The 20,022-nt window shown below is 38.5% G+C and overlaps 2 protein-coding genes across 2 annotated transcripts; both read left to right on the top strand.

Moving 5' to 3' along the window:
* The first annotated feature begins 334 nt into the window (after window positions 1-334).
* Window positions 335-7,389, top strand: MMP1 (matrix metallopeptidase 1). Its single transcript, XM_037151882.2, has 10 exons — window positions 335-479; window positions 936-1,180; window positions 1,274-1,422; window positions 1,662-1,787; window positions 2,372-2,527; window positions 2,663-2,780; window positions 4,815-4,948; window positions 5,908-6,070; window positions 6,578-6,681; window positions 6,864-7,389. The coding sequence occupies exons 1-10, from the start codon at window positions 372-374 to the stop codon at window positions 6,971-6,973; spliced, it is 1,413 nt and encodes a 470-aa protein (XP_037007777.2). The 5' UTR covers window positions 335-371; the 3' UTR covers window positions 6,974-7,389.
* A 1,426-nt stretch (window positions 7,390-8,815) lies between these two features.
* LOC119054051 (stromelysin-2-like) lies at window positions 8,816-18,316 on the top strand. The gene is given in 10 exon segments (XM_053670412.1): window positions 8,816-8,887; window positions 9,611-9,688; window positions 9,690-9,856; window positions 9,949-10,088; window positions 10,160-10,313; window positions 13,264-13,430; window positions 13,615-13,753; window positions 14,943-15,076; window positions 17,345-17,525; window positions 18,172-18,316. Coding segments are annotated over 10 exon segments (1,377 nt in total).
* The last annotated feature ends 1,706 nt before the right edge of the window (window positions 18,317-20,022 follow it).

Genomic DNA, 20,022 nt, shown 5'->3' with positions numbered 1-20,022 from the left:
TAAAAACAATCGCGGAATACTCTGTGATCAGTGCCTTATACAAGAAGGCTATTTTCAAATAGAATAGAAACAAACTGGAGAAAACAACTGTTTACGTGGTGGAGTGCATCTCCTTCTCACACGTCCTGTCTGTTATTAATCATAAGATTGCCACACCAAGCAAACCCAAATAATCTACCCCGAGTCATCACTTCTGATGATTGCTCAGGCTATTCACTACTAATCAAGAGGATGTTATGAAATGTGAGTCAGACCACTTCCGGCTTTCTGAAAGTGCAAGGACTCTATATATGAAGAGGGAGCTTCCTAGTTGAGATACTGGAGCAGCAGGCATCAGATTTCTTTAGCTGAGAAGAAAGACAGAGGCCGGCATGCACAGCCTTCCTCTGCTGCTGCTGCTGCTGCTCTGGAGCACGGGGTCTCGTGGCTTCCCGACAGCGACTTCAAAAATACAAGAAGATGATGTGGAGATGGTCCAGGTAAGTGCTGAATTTCAATGCCAGGGATGGAAAAGACTTTATTTACATTTTTTCCCACAGTGCAGCAGAGTAGTAGTAGTTATTATTATAAAATTTATTTAAGGGTGGATTTTCTACAAAGACATTTTTGTTAGAATGGTCACTCTCCCCAAAAATGTAGCCATACATTAGACGCTCCATTTCTAGTTGGAGATGAAAGAAAAGTAAGGGAACAATATGCATATTTGGCTTTACAAATTATAATTCTGACTTCTTAGTAACTAATGGTAGGGACATGACTCTCTGGAGTTAGATTCTACCAACGATAAAGTAATTAGGACCATGAGATCTAAATACGAACTTTTAAAGTAGTTCTTCTTTAGTGAAAGAAGTTTCACTAAAACTTCATATGGCCAATCTTTAGAAAAATGAGCAAGAATCTCCTTCCAGTGTTAGAATAATATTATCTTTCACCAGAAATACCTGGAGAACTACTACAACCTGAAGAATAATGGGGAACAAATTGAAAGGCAGAGAAAGAGTAGCCTCGTGGTTGAAAAACTGAAGGAAATGCAGAAATTCTTTGGGCTGAAAGTCACCGGGAAGCCAGATGCTGAGACCCGGAAAGTGATGAAGCAGGCCAGATGCGGGGTGCCGGATGTGGCTCGGTTCGCCCTCACTGAGGGGAACCCTCGGTGGGAGAGCACACACCTGACCTACAGGTAACCCGACTGAGCACCAGACTGAGAATGCTACTTCCCATGAGAGCTGTAAGAAATGAGGTCTGATACGTTTCTATTGTACCTCATTTTTAGGATCGAAAATTACACACCAGATTTGCCGAGAGCAGATGTGAACGGCGCCATCGAGAAAGCTTTCCAACTCTGGAGCAGGGTCTCACCCCTGACTTTCACCAAGATCTCTGAGGGTGAAGCAGACATAATGATATCCTTTGTCAGGGGAGGTAAGCTCTTCTTGTAGCACGAAACTATCCTGACCTTAACTTCACCTGACCCCTTAACCTCCAGCTTCGCAGCTAGAATTCCTTGTTTAAGAGAAATGTTGATTTTATGGGCTCAAGGAGGGAAACCGTATCACAGCTGGCGGAAGTCTGTTGGTTGCTCAGCAAAGCAAGGCCTGGCTCCCCTGCATTACCATAAATAAGAACCAAGAAGGACGTGTGTTGAATTCTGTTTCTTGCAGATCATAGAGACAATTCTCCCTTTGATGGACCGGGAGGAAACCTCGCTCATGCTTTTCAACCAGGCCCACGTTTAGGAGGGGATGTTCATTTTGATGAAGATGAAACGTGGACCAGCGATTTCAGAAGTAAGCCAATTAATCTTGTCTTTCTCAATTCCCCCTCCCCTTTGTGATTCATTGTAATAATTAATAATTTAACTGAAAGAATGCATTTATAGAAGTGTATCTTTTCCACTACTATTTAGAAACTTCATGATACATTTAGAAAAGTGTAAGGAAAGGATGTTCCTGTTAGTAACAAAATCTTATTGGCTATAAATAGACCACACTAAAATCTGTATTAAGAAAATGTTGAAAATCCTGTCAGTTTTGTAAATAGAAAAAAATATGTTAATAGAAATCTCTTGCTTCTCTGAAATAATACATATTATCTAATCACTGGCAAGCCTGAGGAATCTGGGCTAGACCCTCAGGGGACTGAGTTCACCTTTTTATTCTATCAGTGCAATCACAGAGTTCAGGCTTTAACCTAGCTCTTCACTGTTAATGAATTCCTCTCGCCGTAGGAAAAGAGTTTCATATGTTTTTTAAAAAGCTGTGAAGAAAATATGAGCATTACTTCTTGTAGAGTTGTAGATTACTTCTTAATTAAATATCTTAAAACTGCAAACATTTCAAGTAATCGCAAATGGGTTTATCGGCCCTTTTAGATTACAACCTGTATCGTGTGGCCGCCCACGAACTGGGCCACTCCCTCGGACTCTCTCATTCTACTGATATTGGGGCTTTGATGTACCCCAACTACATCTTCAGCAGTGACGTTCAGCTGTCTCAGGATGACATCAATGGTATCCAGGCCATATATGGTGAGTATAAAGGAAAACATCACAGACAAGAGGCCCTTAAAACAGCCATTCACTGTACCTTCTAAGGAGCTGTCTTTCCTTGTTCATGTAATTTTCCCATGCCAGCCACGCTAACTTCAGATCTTTTTTCCTTAGGACCCTCCAAAAACCCCACCCAGCCCGTGGGCCCACAAACCCCACAGGTGTGTGATAGTAAGCTAACTTTTGATGCTGTAACTACGATTCGGGGAGAGGTGATGTTCTTCAAAGACAGGTAAGACATCAACTCTCATTTTGTGTTTGTAATAATAATAACACTCACTACTATGGATCCATATGAGTCATTACTGCTTCACACATTACTTACCTTATATTTGTTTACATAATTATATGGTAATGCTTTTTTGCATGGGAAAAATCTAATGAACTTATAACAACTTTGTTTTCCCATGTGTATTCTGCCATTTGATACTCCAGAAAAAAATGCAATTGAAGCAGAAAGCCAGTAAATATAATCCTATTTTACAAATTAGTAAAGCAAGGCAGAGAGAAGGCTAGAGATCCTTAGGGCACAGAATTCACCGGTGACAGAGGGAGCTGGTCTTCTGCCTCCCACGCCAGGGCTCATTTCACAGGTGGCACTCTGTGTGATGACGGAATGTCAGCACGTACTTTACTGAGAGAAATCCAGCCTTCTCACACCATCATGCTGATACCCTTTAAGTATCACTCCTCCTGTTCTGGAAAAGATGATTCTCCCAGGTTCCAGGGTGGTGACAGGTCTCTGTGGTCCCCAAAGGCCCAGAGCAGGGTAGGAGCCTCAGTGTGAGAATTCCCATGAGTTCTCGAGGCCCCTCTTTTGGGTGGGTGTGAGCACCCACAGTGTGCTTCCCTCTGCAGCGTGTGGCCTCAGAAAGGCTAGTCTCCTCCTGTGTGAGGAATAAACCTACACTATGCACTGTACTGATCCCTAAAGGATCAGGCAAAATAATAACAGTCTTCTGAACGATGCAGTCCACAGCACACAGAAAGTAAGGGTGCTCAGAAGGTCTCGATTCTCCTCAGCCACTGTTTGGAGTGTCGTTGCTGCTGTTTTAATACATTGTGGTCATATCTATCCCAGAATGCAGAATAGTGGCTGCTAATGCATTTCATCTTAGTCTTCTTGACTATTTTTGAGTGTAAAAGAGAAGGCTGGGTGTAAACCTTCCAAGGGGTGGCTCGATTCTGGGAGTGCTGAGGAAATAACTCTGGGAGTGCTGAAGCAAAGCTCTCAGTATAGCAGGGCACCTATCCAAACAAGTATTTGTAGGATTACTCTAAGGAATAGGACCAAGTCTAGAATTTGCAGGAACTAAAGGGACACTGAGATCATTGAAATGTCACCAAATCATGAAGACATGGAAGACTAAAAACAATGCTAATGACTGACTTGCCCAAGGCCTCACAGTCATTCAGATGCGGGGCTGAATCTGAAATTCAGATTTCTGATGGCCAAGGTCATAGTCTCCTGTGGCCTAGAATCTGGAGACGCTTCTGTCAGCCCACATGACAGTCTATGCTTCAGTATTTCCCCAGTGTCTATAGACTGCGCAGTCAACCTCGTAAACCACCAACCACAGCAAGACAAAGGGAGGGGCTGCCAAACCTGAGTTTAAAATTAACCTTTATGTCTTATCAGCTGTGTGGCCTTAGCTCCCTTCACCTCCCACATCTTAATTTCTTATCTGTAAAAAGAGAGTAATATTGTCGTGCAGAGTTTTGTGAGGGAAGGGCCTGGGTGTGGGAAGTTACACCAGTGTAGGACGTCAGTGCCGTGTTCCTGCCGGCCTTGGCCGCAGAGGGATCCCACAGGCTAAGCCGATTTCTACACTGAAGAATTTTGCAAGATGATTGGTTGTTAAATGCAACCATTATTAAAAGTTAAATTACATCAACTCATAATTATATTTAAACCAAAGGTAAAAAAATTAATTAAAACTCACCCCTTTGTGATTACTTTACTATATTTTACTCTTTATTTATATTCTTGACATTGTTTATACCTGATGTGTTTGTGTGGTAGGAATGCTACACAATGGGATGCTACCGCAAATCTCTTGAAATCAGCCACAGGGACAGTATTTCCACCCTGGAACTATGCAAATGCTACAGGCCAGGGCTCCTCCCAACCCTCGCCTTAGAGAGCCAGGTGTTAAACATTTACCAGCACACCACTAGTGCCCGTAGTAAGGAGCTGGATGTCAGCCAGAACTTGCTGTAGACTAGGTCAGAACTTTTTTCTCTTTTCTTCTGTTTTTCAAACCAGGTTCTACATGCGCATTAGTTCTTACTACCCAGAACCTGAGCTCAACTTCATTACTGTTTTCTGGCCAAATCTGCCAAGTGGACTTGAGGCTGCTTATGAGGTTGCTGATAGAGATGAAGTCCGGTTTTTCAAAGGTAATGCTTCCAATTATTTTATAAATTAACTTTTCATTGGCTGTGATATAAGATAGTACTGGTCCCTTTCTCTCCACGGAATTGAAAAATCTAAGTCTCCCCAAATCAATGGCAATCCATCACCTTAATTAAGAATTACATAGTGCATTTTCTCAGACATTTTAAATAAAAAACATGACTAGAGATATAAATTTTCTGGCCTGTTTTATGAACCTAGACTTGTGAAAGTATTTACTGTGAAAACTATTCATGTATTTTAAACCCTTTCTACACCTCACGGGTGGTGCTGAGAAATACAATTGAGAGACTTGGACCAACACTGTAAAAACGATGCAACAGAAACAGTTGTGTTGTGTGATGTCCTAGAGCTATTTTAATGCAAATGACTTTCCTGAGAGGGCTGGGGGGACCTCTCGCTGGACAGTGGGATAGGGATGCTGCAGCCTTGTGGTCAAAGGGTGATGCTCAAACCTACGATGCTGCCGTCACCTGGAGTTTGTAAGAAATACAGAATCTCCCTGAGCGTAATGCCCTCAAGGTCCATTCATGTGGTCAGGTCCCACTCCAGACCTTCTTAAATTTTAACAGATTCCCAGGTGATCTGTGTGTATATTAAAGTATAAGAAGTCCTGAATAACCTTGAAGTGGCTATGCCTGAGGTGGCATCCTAAACTCTTTAATCATTTAAATATTCTGCTTTGGGTAAAGTCCCCAACTCCATACACCAGTCATTCACAGAAAGGCTGTGTGTTAAAATAATCTAAAATACTCTTTAAAATATATTGATTTAATTTGTCTGTGGTAGGATACCAACATGATCATTTTTAACAATCTCCCTGGTCAATTGTACTGTGCAGCTAGGACACTGTTCTAGCGTGTAAGACTAATTTAGCTGGAAATCTGCTCACTGTCTTTTGGTGCCCTGGGTGAGTGTTTCATCACTGTCTCTTGATTGGCAGGTCATAATTACTGGGCTGTTCAGGGACAGGAAGTGCTGGCGGGATACCCCAAGAACATCTACAGATCCTTTGGCTTCCCCAAAAGTGTGAAGAATATTGATGCTGCTGTTTTTGAGGAAGCTACTCAGAAAACATACTTCTTTGTTGGTGACAAGTACTGGAGGTAAAGACCAAGTGCAATAGATGGAACCATTTATGAATGATCCCCCTGCCTTGGCTAGCTGCCTTTTCTATGAATGGCTGTGGCCAGTCCAGCATCCTAGTCTCTTGATTAATAATCATCATGCAATACCTGTGCCAGGAATCCAGGGAGCACTTGGGTCTGATTTTGAAAAAGAAGACACAAAAAAGGAGGGCATTCATCCTCATAGAGCTACTTTAGCCAACAGGAATTTATCTTTAGTTACATTGTACCTTGATAGGACACTGTGTGGCAGCAACTGGAAAATTAAAATTGGATGCTGGAGTCTAGAGGGACCTTATACATTCTATTCTCTAGTCTACCCAATGCCCTACCTCACCTCATCCTACCTGCCCACCTTCATTTTACTCATGACCTATGGAATTAAAAGTTCTTATTATATTCCTATTTGTGGATTTCCTGTATTAATCTTGAGAGGGCTCCATGTTTAACCAATGGTTCTGACACTTTTAATTAACTTTTGACCAGGTATGATGAATTCAAACGGTCCATGGATGCAGGTTATCCCAAAATGATAGCAGCTGACTTTCCTGGAATTGGCAAAAAAGTCGATGCTGTTTTCCAGAAAAATGGTAAGTAAATATATATATATTTCCTCTGTCTTGTCACCATAGAATAGCATCAGTATTATTATGTAGAACAACAAATACCAACAATTATTTGTTCTCACAAATGACTTGGGTTTTTCAAGAATTCAAGTTAAGCCTAGAAATTACTTGTATAATGTAGTAAGTCTCTTTCATTTTGTTTCCAGGATTTCTCTACTTCTTCCACGGAACAAGGCAATACAAGTTTGATCCTAAAACAAAGCGAATTTCGACTCTCCAGAAAGCTAATAGTTGGTTCAACTGCAGACAAAACTGACCAACTGTTTCCATGTGGAACAGAAAAAATTTATTTTGAGAACCCAAGGAAGGTGTTTTCATGAAGAGCCATATTTTTAAAAAATTCAGGGCTATTAAGTATAATTTTCTTTGTACCTCATTCCGCACGTGCTTTTTATAATTTAGAACGTCATGTTTTATGTACTGTTATAATTTAGTTCCACAAATGAGTGCTAAGGAAGGTCAAATTCATAGCTTATCATTACACACCAGCCAGTTTTGGAAAAAAGAGAAGCTCTTTTTCAAAGTATAACACTGACATCAAACCTGGGGAGCAACCCCAGAGATGAACGTGTCCTTTCAATAAAGAGAGAGATACGCGTCTTCACCAGAGAAAACGCAGTTCAAGAACATCTGTGCAGCCACTAGCTTATCATCCTGATGTGCACGGACAGCTTTTGTTACAGAAAATAAAGTGTTTTATATTTGGAATAAAAACCTCTTTGTCTCTACTGTTTTATAAATTTTCTATTAGGCTCAGGTTATAATACTGATTATAAGGCCATACTTACAGAGCTTAAGATTTAAATTTGAAATGGGAAGTAAACAACTATGCAAAACATTCATGTCAGCCATTAGGAAATGCAAAAAGTTCAAATATTTTTTGTTCTCATGGAATTTGCATCACATAGAAGGGAGAAAAGTCTATTTCCCATGTCTTCTATAAGTATTCCGAATTGGTTTTAGGTAAAGCAGTGATGACATGATAGAGTTTTCTAAAGGTGCAATCTTATCTCTTCTTCTGGGAACATGGGGGGATTATGTTTTCCCACAATTTAACTCCCTGCAATTGTTGGGGTTGGGGTGAGCAGTGGCATCTGACTCACGGTGGCCTGTGGACTGTGCCCAGAAGTGACCAATATCACTTCCAGATGGGAACGTTTGATTGCTGGTGCAGAGCTCTCCAGTGGTCTACCTCTGCTATGCTGATTTTAGGAGCAGGTCTCACCTTTCCACAGGATGAAAGAAGCTTGAATTGTCCACTACTTTAAACAGTTACCCCAGACTTCAATAAATATTGCTTAAGAAATCATCCTTTCCTTTTGCTAAGCTACAAAGATTTTAGATTTTGTTAAAGCTGAATAATCTAGTTTTTCTAGACAAGCACTGTCTAGTCTCTCATACCTGGTTGGGTAGGATGTTCATATATGTAGGAGTCTTGCAGGTAGCTTCCAGTTTCATGAATTTTGAGTCACTCAGAAGGTGCTCAGAGTTTTCACAGACTTTCCAAGTCCATAGAGAGTCTTGAGAATATTTTGAGGTGCTCATGATTCTGAGGAAGGAAGTTTTCAACTCAAGAATGTGGAGAGCAGGGTAACCTCTCCTTTGGGGGGAGGTGGGTTTTGCCAGGGGTGAGGAAGAGTGGTTGGGGGAAAATGCAGACAACTGTAAGTGAGCAACAATAAAAGAAAAGAAAAAATTGCACTGGTTTTTAAACATCTCAACATGTGGCATTTTACCAGGTTTGTCAGCTACCTCTCAGTAAACACACAAACATGAATTATCTAGTCAATTCTCTTTCCTCTTTACCAACACATAATATCATTTCTTGGAGATTAATCCTTCCTTGATCATTCAAGTTTAGAAGGTTGGTGGAAATGACTGATGTAGGCTGTATCATCTTTACTTTGAATTTTTCTGAATACTCCCAATGTCATTCAGAATAAGAAAACACATGAATGAACCATATTGTTCAGGCATAAGCATGGCCTCCATATGAAAGGGCAGCCAGTAGTTGGTAGACACAGAAACCAATAAGAGAAGGTGTTTTCCTAAGGTAACAACAGTGAAAATGAGCCATCTTACAACTTAGTGCTGTTATATGTCAGTCTGCTCTGCTTATCATTTGAACAGAGCAGTGAAGAAGGAGAACCCGAATGTGGATCTTGTCCAGGTACATACTTACTAGTTGTGGCCACTCCAGCCATGGGCCAGCCCAAGTGGCGAAAGAGATGTAATTTGATTGGAGGGTTACTGTGTTGCAGTAATTTATCACTAGACAATGTAAAAGTGCTGGAGGTAGAAAGTCCCCTTATTTTCACAGAGAAGGAAAGAAAGGCACAAAAAAGGGATAGAATTACTCAAGGCTTTACGATAAAATCATAGCAACTTTAGAGTTAAATGAAAATAATAAAAAATGCATGAAACCTCTCTTGCTACAGAATTTCTTTAGTTATTTAGTTACAACATTTAGTTTAAAATATTAGGGAGGAGAACCTTGCTCATTTTGATCTTCAGATAATTTCAGGTTCATATGTTACTTGTCAAAGGAGTTCATTCCACTTCAGTCTTAAACTAAGTCTGTATTAACAAAGTGGGTAAAGTATATATTCACCCAAACTCTTCACACAGTCATGTCAAGGAAGGCTTCTTTTTCTAGAGGTACGGAGGATGTGGATTTTCAACTTCAGATTGCTTACTTGGTGAACAAATTAAATTGCAATGAATTTAAAATTTAGTATGAACATATAAATGGAAGTCTAAATAAAAATCAGATTGTCTGACAACCACTTTTGTTTTAATAAACTAGACAATAACTAAAATAAATTGTGAAATTCAGATAAATGGATAAAAAGAATAATAAATGACCTTGAAACTGTATTTATTATTCAATTAGCAATATCTACAAAAGTACTACAACCTCGCAAGAGAAGTGAAACTATTCATGAGAGGAAAGGACAGTAGCCCTGTTGTTAAAAAAAATCCAAGAAATGCAGAAGTTCCTGGGGTTGGAGGTAACGGGGAAGCTGGACTCAGACACACTGGAGGTGATGCATAAGCCCAGGTGTGGAGTTCCTGATGTTGGAAGCTTCACTACCTTTCCTGGTATGCCAAAGTGGAGGAAAACTCACCTTACCTACAGGTAATGGGTCCCAAGGGCTTTTCACATTATACTGACAGTTCACACACTGATCTCAAGAGAAAATGTTACCTTCTTTAATTGCTCACATACAGGATTGTGAACTGGATTTGCCAAGATATGCTGTTGATCTGCCATTGCGAAAGCTCTGAGGTCTGGGAGGATGTGACCCCACTTATATTCTCCAGAATTTATGAAGGAGAGGCTGACATAATGATCAGTTTTGTAGTTAGAGGTAAGAAATAAACAAAAATCATGAAATGCATCCATTCGCCTGGTGGTGTTTCATTAGAAAAGTTTCCAAAGAGATTCTAATTACCCATCTTTCCAATGTTTTTTTTCTCTATTAGATTAATGGACTTGGCCAGGTTTTGGCTCATGCCTGCACACCCGGGCTGGGGTTTTACAGAGATGCTCACTTTGATGACGATGAGCAATGGACAAAGGATACAGCAGATTAGTTATCCATCTCAGAATGATTTTTATTTTTTTATATTTGGAAAAATCTTCAAAACTAAGAATATTCCAGAAATGGTATGTTATAGATTTTCCAATGGGTCAAGCATCTACAGAATATATTTTTCTTTTCATCATTATTGAAAACATTTTCAGATGCCAAAAATGTTTATTCTCTGTCTTGGCAAGCAAAATATAGGAAGGATCCTTAAGTATGTCTTTGATGACTACAGTTTTTGTGTAATCTTAGGACCTTTTTTAAAAATAATTTCTCATTATATTAAATTACAGATATCCATGGGATAATGTATTACATTAAATATATACTAACATGTGCCCTGAATATTGCTTGTATTCAATTGGGGAAAATATTCTCCAATTACTTCTTTACTTTCCCATACAAAAATTGTTTCTGGACTAAAGAGGTCCATTTGCCTGTGCACGTCAGAGCACAATAAGACATGAACAGGAGCTTGCAGCAAAAAAGGTAATAGTTTATTTTTAGGAAGTGGTCCATGCCCAGAGTGACAGGTAAATGAATGTTCAAAGGTTTGGCTCTCCAATGGCTTCAGGGAATGGGTTATACAGGGGAAAATCCAATAATCACCATGAATAAGGGAGTTGGGATCGTGGTCTGGGTGATGGCCTCTGCTGATGGGTTGGTGCCAGGGTAGGGGAGTGTTAATTAAGGCATCTGGTCCTGATGTCAGCCATGACATCTCCATGGTTTCACTGCTTTCCTGGGCCTAGAGCTGGAACACACTGAGGCCTAGATGTCATCTTCAGTTTGCTGACAACTCTTGTCTGTGGTCCATAGACCCAAGGCTTGTTCCTAAGATTATTTGCTACTGATCAGAACCTCATTGTCCTGAAGGTTTAATGGTTAAGGAGGCAGGTAAGTCAGGGTGCTGAATGAGGCCAGTTTGAATCCGAAGGAAAAAAAGGAGAAAAGGTCATATTAAAGAAGTTTCTGCAGAGTTTCAAAATGAGATTTAAAGTCCAGAAACTGAGGTTTCAGTTTAGGTTCTCCTGGTTAAATCGACATTTTACTCCATTTAGATGAAAGAATTTTTATGGATATTTTCTGAAGGACAGGATTAGTCCCAAATAAAACATCCAGACTTCTTAGGTAGAAGAATGTTTCACAGTTCATAGCTGTGTTGTTTTGAGAAATGGCTTCCAAAATTTTCCAATAACTAGCTAAATTATTATTTCAATTAAATAAAAGAAGTAATACTATCTCTGAAATTTAACTAGTAATTATAACCAAATCATAAACCTTATCTTTGTAGAGAGTATAAATGTAAGGTTACTGTTAGATAAAATTCTCGGTTTCATGAAATTAACTTCCTGAAAAGTTTCAAATGAGAACTTTGCTAGAATCACAAGTTACACAAATAACACTTGTAAAAGTAAAGTTGACGTACTTGTTATGTCAATCATAATTACCCAATGACTTCTGATCTTCATAATGCTTTTTTAATTTTTTCTCAATAATTTTTTAAAATATTTTCTTTATTTTTCAAGAGAGGGGAAGGGAAGGAGAAAGAAAGGGAGAGAAATTCTTTTTAGCTATTTTTCAAGTACAGTTTTTTGCCTGTTTCTCCCATCCCAGCTCCCCCCCCACCCCGTGCTCCCCACCTCCCTCCCATTCCCACCCCCCTTAGTTCTCATCCCATTGTCTTTCATATTTGCTTCTCCAAATCCCTCCCCTTTTTCCCCCTTAAATTCCCTTCCCTCTCCACTCTGGTCACTATCCTCTTGTTCTCTATTTCAGTGTCTTTGTTTTTATTCTGCTTGCTTGTTTGTTTTGTTGTTTAGATTCCTGTTAAGGGTGAAATCATATGGTATTTGTCTTTCAACACCTGGCCTATTTCACTCAGCATGCTTTCCAGTTCCATCCATGTTGTTGCAAAGGGTAGGAGCTCCTTCTTTCTCTCTGCTGCATAGAATTTCATTGTCTATATGTACATAATGCTTTTTTTAATATGAAGAAAAAATTAGAATACAGTTAGTGTTTGTGACAAATACTAGACATGACTGGGCATGTTATGATTTAAACCTACCTTACAAACCCTATAATATCTATTATTATTAATATTTTTGAACTCAATATATACTAAATAATCATCATGAAGCTGAAAATAATGCAAGCAACATTCCAATGGCAAATAACAGGAATAAGATTGTTTAAGGATTTCAGAATCGAGATGAATACCCTGTGATTCATCTAATTTAGTACCCAAAAATGTTATTTCTTTGAAATAGTGTTAAGGTTTTCACTGACAAATGAAGAGAAACATTTCTTGATCTGCTAAATGAGTGGGTTCCTTCCATTCTAGAGTATGAGAGAAGGGACCTTGTTCTCATGAAGTTCATAGGCTCCTGAGGCTGGAGAGGGCCATAGCTGGATATGGCTGGACACTTTGTCTCAAAGATTGATATTAAGAATGAGCCTTAAAAAACACCTGGCTTTCCAATAAGTGTGGAATCAGTCAATTGGCCCATTAACCAACAAACAGGACCAAAAAATCCCTGTGCCTCCAACCAGTAAACAAATATAATGCACAGCCGATCTGTGTAATGTACATGTGTTTAGGGAATAGGTAACTCTTATTTATGACCCCAGATAAGCCATGGTCAGATGTTCATCTCACAGAAAATAATAAATGTGTGTTGTTTTAATCCACTAAATTTGCGGTCATTTTAAGTCTGTAATACATGTCTTATACTGTGAATTATGTGGAGTCATAGATGTATAACATTTAACCAGATCATTCAAGTCAAAATTCAGCTGAAGAAGGTCTGAAGGCAGAAATGTCTCACCCATTTTTGGAACTCATAATCTGGCAATGATATTCTTGACGTAGAGAGACATATGACTCTGACTAAGTGAGGTCTGGAGCAAATTTTTTAAATATGGGAAGATGGCCATTGATGTCCTTGCTTGATAGAGGGACCAATTTATTCCTGGTTGCTGCTCATGAACTTGGTCATTCCCTGGGTCTCTCTCACTCGGCCAACATTGAAGCTTTGATGTACCCGGTCTACAACCCATTCACAGACCTGGCCAGGTTCCACCTTTCTCAAGATAATGTGAATGGCATTCAGTCCCCGTATGGTGAGTGATGCTGGGAAAATTAGGCATTGTAGCTTTGCAATGGTGGTCTTTAGGAAAGCTTGAAAATGCTTCACAAAGCGTTTGCAGTCAGCTTGAGCACTTTGAGAGTGTTTGGGAAGCACACCCATTGACAGAAGCATCACATTTTTCCTAATGTTTGCATCTTCACGTCTGTTCTCTTTAGGACCTCCCTCTGCTTCCCCTGATGAGCCTGTGGCGCCCACAGAGTCCGTTCCTCCTGAGACTCCAGCCATGTGTGATCCCACTTTGTCTTTTGATGCAGTCAGCACTCTGAGGGGAGAATTCCTGTTCTTTAAAGACAGGTCAGAGCAGAAACCTCTGTTTTCCCACCTATTCTTTTGATATACAATGCTTAGAAAGATTTGAAATAGTTTTTTAAAGGATTTTATTTATTTTTAGAGAGAGAGGAAGGGAGAAAGAAAGAGAGGGAGAGAAAAATTGATGTGCAAAATAAACATCAATTGGTGGCTTCTCACATGCTCCCAACCAGGGACCTGGCCTGCTGCAACCCAGGCATGTGCCCTGACTGGGAATCGAACCTGGGACATTTTGCTTTGCAGGACAATGTCCAACCAGCTGAGCTATATCAGTCAGGGAAGAAGGAAAAAATTGATGGAGATTATTAAATAAAACGTTTCCACTACGTTTTAAAATTACTCGGATCTGGTTTTTGTTGGATTTTATCATTTTCTTGAAATCATCCAGTTCATTTTTCCAGACTTACAAAGATGATTTTTGGTCATTAGAAAGTAAGGCCAATGAAGGTAGTGGGTTTTTATCTGTTTGCTTCTTTCTTTCTTTCTTTCTTTCTTTCTTTCTTTCTTTCTTTCTTTCTTTCTTTCTTTCTTTCTTTCTTTCTTTTTTGTTTTTCATTTTTATATCCCCTGAGCCTAGAATAGGGCTGGAACAAGCAATGAATGTGTTGAATAAATGAATTAGTAATTGCTGCATCTAAATATCATAAATCATGCAATTTCTTCAAAAAATGCTAGTGGACCTTCAGAAGCAGGACTGTATCTTTACCTTTGCTAATAAGTGCTTTTATTAAAGTCGAATTACTTAACTTTAGGTAAAATGATATATGCTTATGGAACAATATTAAAACATCACCAAAAGAAAACTCTTTCCCATCTCAGTCCTATACAATCCCTAGTTCTCCCTACACATGATTGTTACAAATTTCCTTTGTTTCTTTATAAGATATTCTATTCACATACAAGCATAACTAAGTATATTTTTTCTTCTACTTTTTCCAAAATGAGCACATAATATACACACTATTTTATAGACTTTTAGAATGGACACTACGCTAAATAAATAATTAGTACATTGTAATGCATTTCCCCACAGATTTTATCACCCAGGGGTCATAGGTGACAGACTAGTCTAATACAGACATCTGAATTAGCATAGAGTGAAGCAAAATGACTACGGTTCATATATATATATATATATGGAAAAGACTATTGTAATTAATTTTTATGTATTCAAATATATTGGGCACAAATCCCTCCGGAAGCTCGAACCTGAATTTCATTTGATATCTGTGCTTTGGTCCTCTCTTCCTTCAGGCTTGGATGCTACAAGTGATGTTCCTAGCAAGGGTACCATTTTTATTTCTAAAGGTAAGTACTATGTTATTTTTTAACTTGTTGAGATAAATTTTATTGCAATAATTTTATCGAACTGTGAATTTTCTTTATTATGTTAAATATTGAATGATTTATTACCATAAGATTAGTGATAGATAATGCGTAAATAAATGTGTACAATGAACATTAGAAGTTTAATTTAAAAATATTTAATGAGACCAAAGTGAATAGATGATGTCCTATCTACCTATATTCATTGGTAGATAAAATTCTACCTATATTTTATCTACTTGTATCTACCTATCTATCTCTTTTATCTACCTATATTCATCAGTAGATAAAATTCTGTCTTGTAAAATTGCCAATTTACCTATAAAGGAAAGGAAATTTCAATTCAAATGCCAAAATATTTTTCATGGAATTTGGCATATGATTTTCATAATTTATCTGGATGAACAAAGGCCACAAGCAGCCAAAAATTTCTGGAGAAGAATACGAGGGGTGCTAATGTCCTGTTTACAAAGCCTTCCTAGAGAAGGCAGTGCAGTGTCAGTGCCGGATAGATACATTAACTCAGGGAACTACCCAGGCTTGCTGGCTCCTTTGTCAGACTTTCACACTGCTGCCTCACTCTGCTCCATTGTTCTGTGCTGTTTGAGCTTCTATTTCTTGAGTTAGTTTTGTAAATATATTTTTCCAGGAATCTGTCTGTACATTCTATTTTCAAATTGACTGTTATAAAATTTTCAGAGTATCATTTGTTGTTATTTTAATTATTGCTGAAATTGTGTTTCCTTTTTCATTCCTGATATTGAATCTTTGTGCCTTTTCTTTCTTTATCAATTTCATAGAGTAATTAGGATATTTGACCACTTTATTGGTCTTTGCAAAGAGCTAACTTTTGGCTTTGTCAAACATCTCTATTTTATTTTGATTTTCTATTTAATTGTTCTCTGTCCATATGCTTATTATTTTCTCCATTTTTATTTCATTTGCATTTATTCTGTTACTATTTTTGCAACTTAAGTTTGATACTTACCTTATTATGTTGTAGTGTTTCTTTTTTTCTAATATAAGCACTTATGCTTATAAATACCCCTTGTTTCCAAGCTTTTGCCTCATCTTATAAGTTTTGACATGTACTATTTTCATTGTGTTCATTAAATTTTTTCTTGACTCATAAATTATCTGAGTATTTTAAATTTTTCATTCCAATATAGATTACGATATTTTATATACTTTAAATATATATTTCTAATCTCATTTTTATGAGGAGTAAATGAAATAATGTAAATTACATTGGAAATTATAAAGGGTTATATAACTCTAAAGTATTGCTACTACTCATTAATTTACCTAACATTTATTTATCACTTGCCATGTGCCAAGAACCGTGCTTATTCGAGGAGGTCAAAGCTAAAGGGGCTCAAGTTCTAGAGCTGACTACAGAGATAAAGCCGTCAGCCTTCTGTATGGTAAGTGCTGGAATGGAGGGAAGCCGGGTGCCATGGGAGCCCAGAGGAGGAGCACTTGACCCATACCCAGGGTTCAGCACAGATCTTTGAGAGGAAGTGATGTTTAGAATGAGTATTAAAGGGGAAGAGTTTTCCGGTGTGGAGAGTGGCTGGGTGTTTAGAGAGTAGAAAGGCAGAGAGAAGTATTTATACAAAAGTAAGAGTATATCTGGAACTTCTCAGGCAGGTACAAGGCACTCAGTTCAGGTGGGCAAAGGACATACAATAGATTGACATTTTGGGTTAGTTAACTGGGCAGTGATGTGAGGAAGGGACTCAGGGTTGGCATGAGGGTAGTGATGTAACAAAGTAGAAGCAGAGAGACTGACAGAATTGCATTGTCCTGATTCCCTCAGATTTGTGTGGATTCCTCAGGCACTCAGGCCACATGGACTGAGCAAGGTGACCAGGAGATGGCCAAGAGGAAGTGCCTCCTACTTTCCTGACTTACCGACATGAAGCCTCAGTAAGAATACTAGGTTAGAAATTTAGAGTAAGAAACCCCCAGAAACTATAAGAAATAACTAGGAATGGGCACTATTATATATAAATAATAAATATAATTCCAGAAATGACAGTGGACCAGAGTTATCTGTTCATTTATTTATTCACTTGTTTATTTAATCACTTATTCAGGGAATATTTATTAAGTATCAGCTAAGGACTGGGCATTGGGTTAGTGGTTGGAATTAAAACCAAGACTTCCTCTCTTATCAATAATGCACTAAAATCATTTATAAAACCATAAGACTTCACTCAAAATTTCTTGTTGCTTTTTTTAAAACAGGAAATAAGTTATGGGCCATCGGAGGAAATGAGGTACAAACAGGTTATCCAAGAGATATTCACACCCATAAGGAAACCAAAAGGGAAATTGATGCAGCTGTTTCTGATGAGGAAAAGAAAATATGCTTCTTTGTAGAGACAATACTGGAAGTAAGAAACAATAGAAATGACTCTATATGGAGCCTAATTAAGAAAATTATTTCTTTCTATAAAGATATTCCCCTTGCCCTCTATTTTCCCTAACTTTAGACTTTGTGATTAAGAGTGTGACAACTTATAGTAATTCAACTTCCCAGGTGTAACAAAGGGCTCTCAGAATACCTGGTTACTGGGTTATCTACCCAGATGCCAAAAGACAGCAGGAGAGACCAACCAATGTCCAGACAGTGGCCACCAGAGGAAGCCCATGTGTGGCAGACAGCAAAGAAAAAGTTTACAGGACAAGCATGATGGGAAACAAAAAGTTTATTTTTAGTCAAATGATTTAATTCATTTTGTATTTTATGTGTATACAGTCTTCATGCATTTCTGGCAAAAAAAGGCACTTGGCTTGTATTTGTTTAGGCTTAGAAAATTGACCTCAGACATATACATGGAACATCTGTAGAAGAGTGTTGTGTCCTTGTTTCTGGAGAAAATATTGTTTTATGTGCTGAGCTTAAAGTCCAGGAAAGTCACATATTTTTGTAGTCATAAAAATGTTTAATGCCTCCTTGCACTGTTCAAGAATGAGCCAAGATTCCCTCTGGAACATTAACATGGCATCACACCGCTGCACGGAATGCGGCCTCTGCACATGTTGCACTGTATTTATTTCATTTGGCACACATTTGATGAAAACAGCCAGGCTGCGGGGCAAGGCTTCTCCAGAGTGACAGCTGACGACTTTCCAGGAATTGAGCTGAAGGTTAATGCTGTATTACAGGCATTTGCTAAGAAGACACTCAATGCACTGCCAATGGGAACACTTTAGGGTACTTTATATCAAACTGATTTGGAAAATCAAAAAATTTTTGAAATCATGCAGTCTTGTAGCCTTTTGCTTCAAATTCTTGAAAATTTTGACTTTCTAAGTTATGCAAATTAGGTTTAAATTTTGTGGTTTTTTAAAAATTAATTTCCAAGTCCCTATTTCATACCTGCATGTAAAATCAAAGGATACACCTTAGCAGCAAAGCCATTATTGTTCAGGTAACTGTGTTGGCATAAAAATACAACCAAGTGTAAGCCAGGTTTACTAAAGGCTGGGCATCATTCTCCACTATCTCATTCTCTTCTCTTTTTTAAAATAATTAATATATTTATTTATTTTAGAGAGGGAGAGAGAGAGAAACATTGATTTGTTTTTCCACCTACTCACACACTCACTTGGTTGCCTCCTGTATGTGCCCTAATCACAACCTTGCTACATTGGGGTGATGCTCTAAGCAACTGAGCTGCCCAGCCAGGGCTCATTCTCTTCTATTCCATCCCAAGGTGCCTTGTCTGGCCTTCTGTTACAGTCTGCAACTGTCTGCATTAAATAATTCATTTTAAAATAAATAATAGCCCAGCTATATGCTCAAAATGGATAAGACTTGAGTCCTGGCAATGGGAAGATAAGGAAGTAAACTAGTTCTTTTCCTGAAGGAATGCTGGAGGGAGCTGCTGGCTTAACAACCATAATGCTCGTGAGGCCGATGATCATAGTAACAAGATCATCTTGTTACTACAATCATTAGCCTTAACATATGCTCAGCAGGAAGTGGACCCCCATGCATTTTACCATTAGTCTAATTCTCTTGGTCCAATCTCCTTCCAAGCTGTGATTTAGGGAAGAGGCAAATGGGAAGAAGCAGGAGAATAAATTAAGGTTTAAAAATATCAAAGAGTTTTATTGATTTGGAGGTAGTATAATTTAATTTTTAGAGTACTGGCTTAGGAGTCAGACAGATGAGACGCAGTGCTTCCTCCATCTTCCATGAGAGATATTACTTTGGGAAAACTGCAATATTTCCCTAATTTTCAGGGTTCCCCTCGTTGATAACACCTTACACTGTTTCTGTGAGTAGAGATGAAACAAAGCATGCAAAGCTCTTATTACATATAGTGCCCGGCTCAGAGTAACCATTTAAAACCCATTATTAGCTCACTCTGAGTTATGCGTGTTGCAAAACTGATTTATTTGAAGAATTCCTCATCATCTCCCTCATGTACATTTACAGAATTTTTCTATTTCTTCAGCGTATCGTCGAGGTGTGGGCAAAGTCAGGATGGTGACACGTGGACGGAAGAGTAACAGCTGCTTATGTTCGGTGAGATGTGAAGAAGACAGATCCGTCTTAAATGGATCTAATCATTGTTCACATAATTGATTGCAAGTCATAATTTTTCCTGCATGTGCAGTGGCCAAAAAGAGCCTCGGGTCATCTTCACATGTCATGGAGCAATTATCTGGACCACTTCACCTGCTATTGGGTTATATGAAGAAGATGTGGGAAATGCAATAGGCAGAGACCATATCTCTTTGGGCATTTTATTTACTGTTTAATACTTATTTTTATATTTGGACTGTTTTTTACTTTCTAGAATAATTTATTTTCAATGCAATGACCACACTGTGGACTGAGCGTAAACAAACACTCTGCTAGCAAGTGTAGTGGGAACACACACTCCCTGGGTGGACATGCTGCTGCCACG

This window comes from Artibeus jamaicensis, unplaced genomic scaffold (assembly GCF_021234435.1).
Source record: "Artibeus jamaicensis isolate MK-2021 breed Jamaican fruit bat unplaced genomic scaffold, CSHL_Jam_final contig_585, whole genome shotgun sequence".
NCBI classification, from domain to species: domain Eukaryota; kingdom Metazoa; phylum Chordata; class Mammalia; order Chiroptera; family Phyllostomidae; genus Artibeus; species Artibeus jamaicensis.
Note: the sequence above shows the minus strand (reverse complement) of the source record. Positions and strands in the feature narration are given on the sequence as shown.

Coding starts and splice junctions, on each gene's coding strand:
- MMP1 (XM_037151882.2), top strand. CDS start 372: ATGCACAGCCTTCCTCTGCTGCTGCTGCTGCTGCTCTGGAGCACGGGG. Junction 1,423..1,661: donor GATATCCTTTGTCAGGGGAG/GTAAGCTCTTCT, acceptor TGTTTCTTGCAG/ATCATAGAGACAATTCTCCC. Junction 2,781..4,814: donor GTGATGTTCTTCAAAGACAG/GTAAGACATCAA, acceptor TTTTCAAACCAG/GTTCTACATGCGCATTAGTT.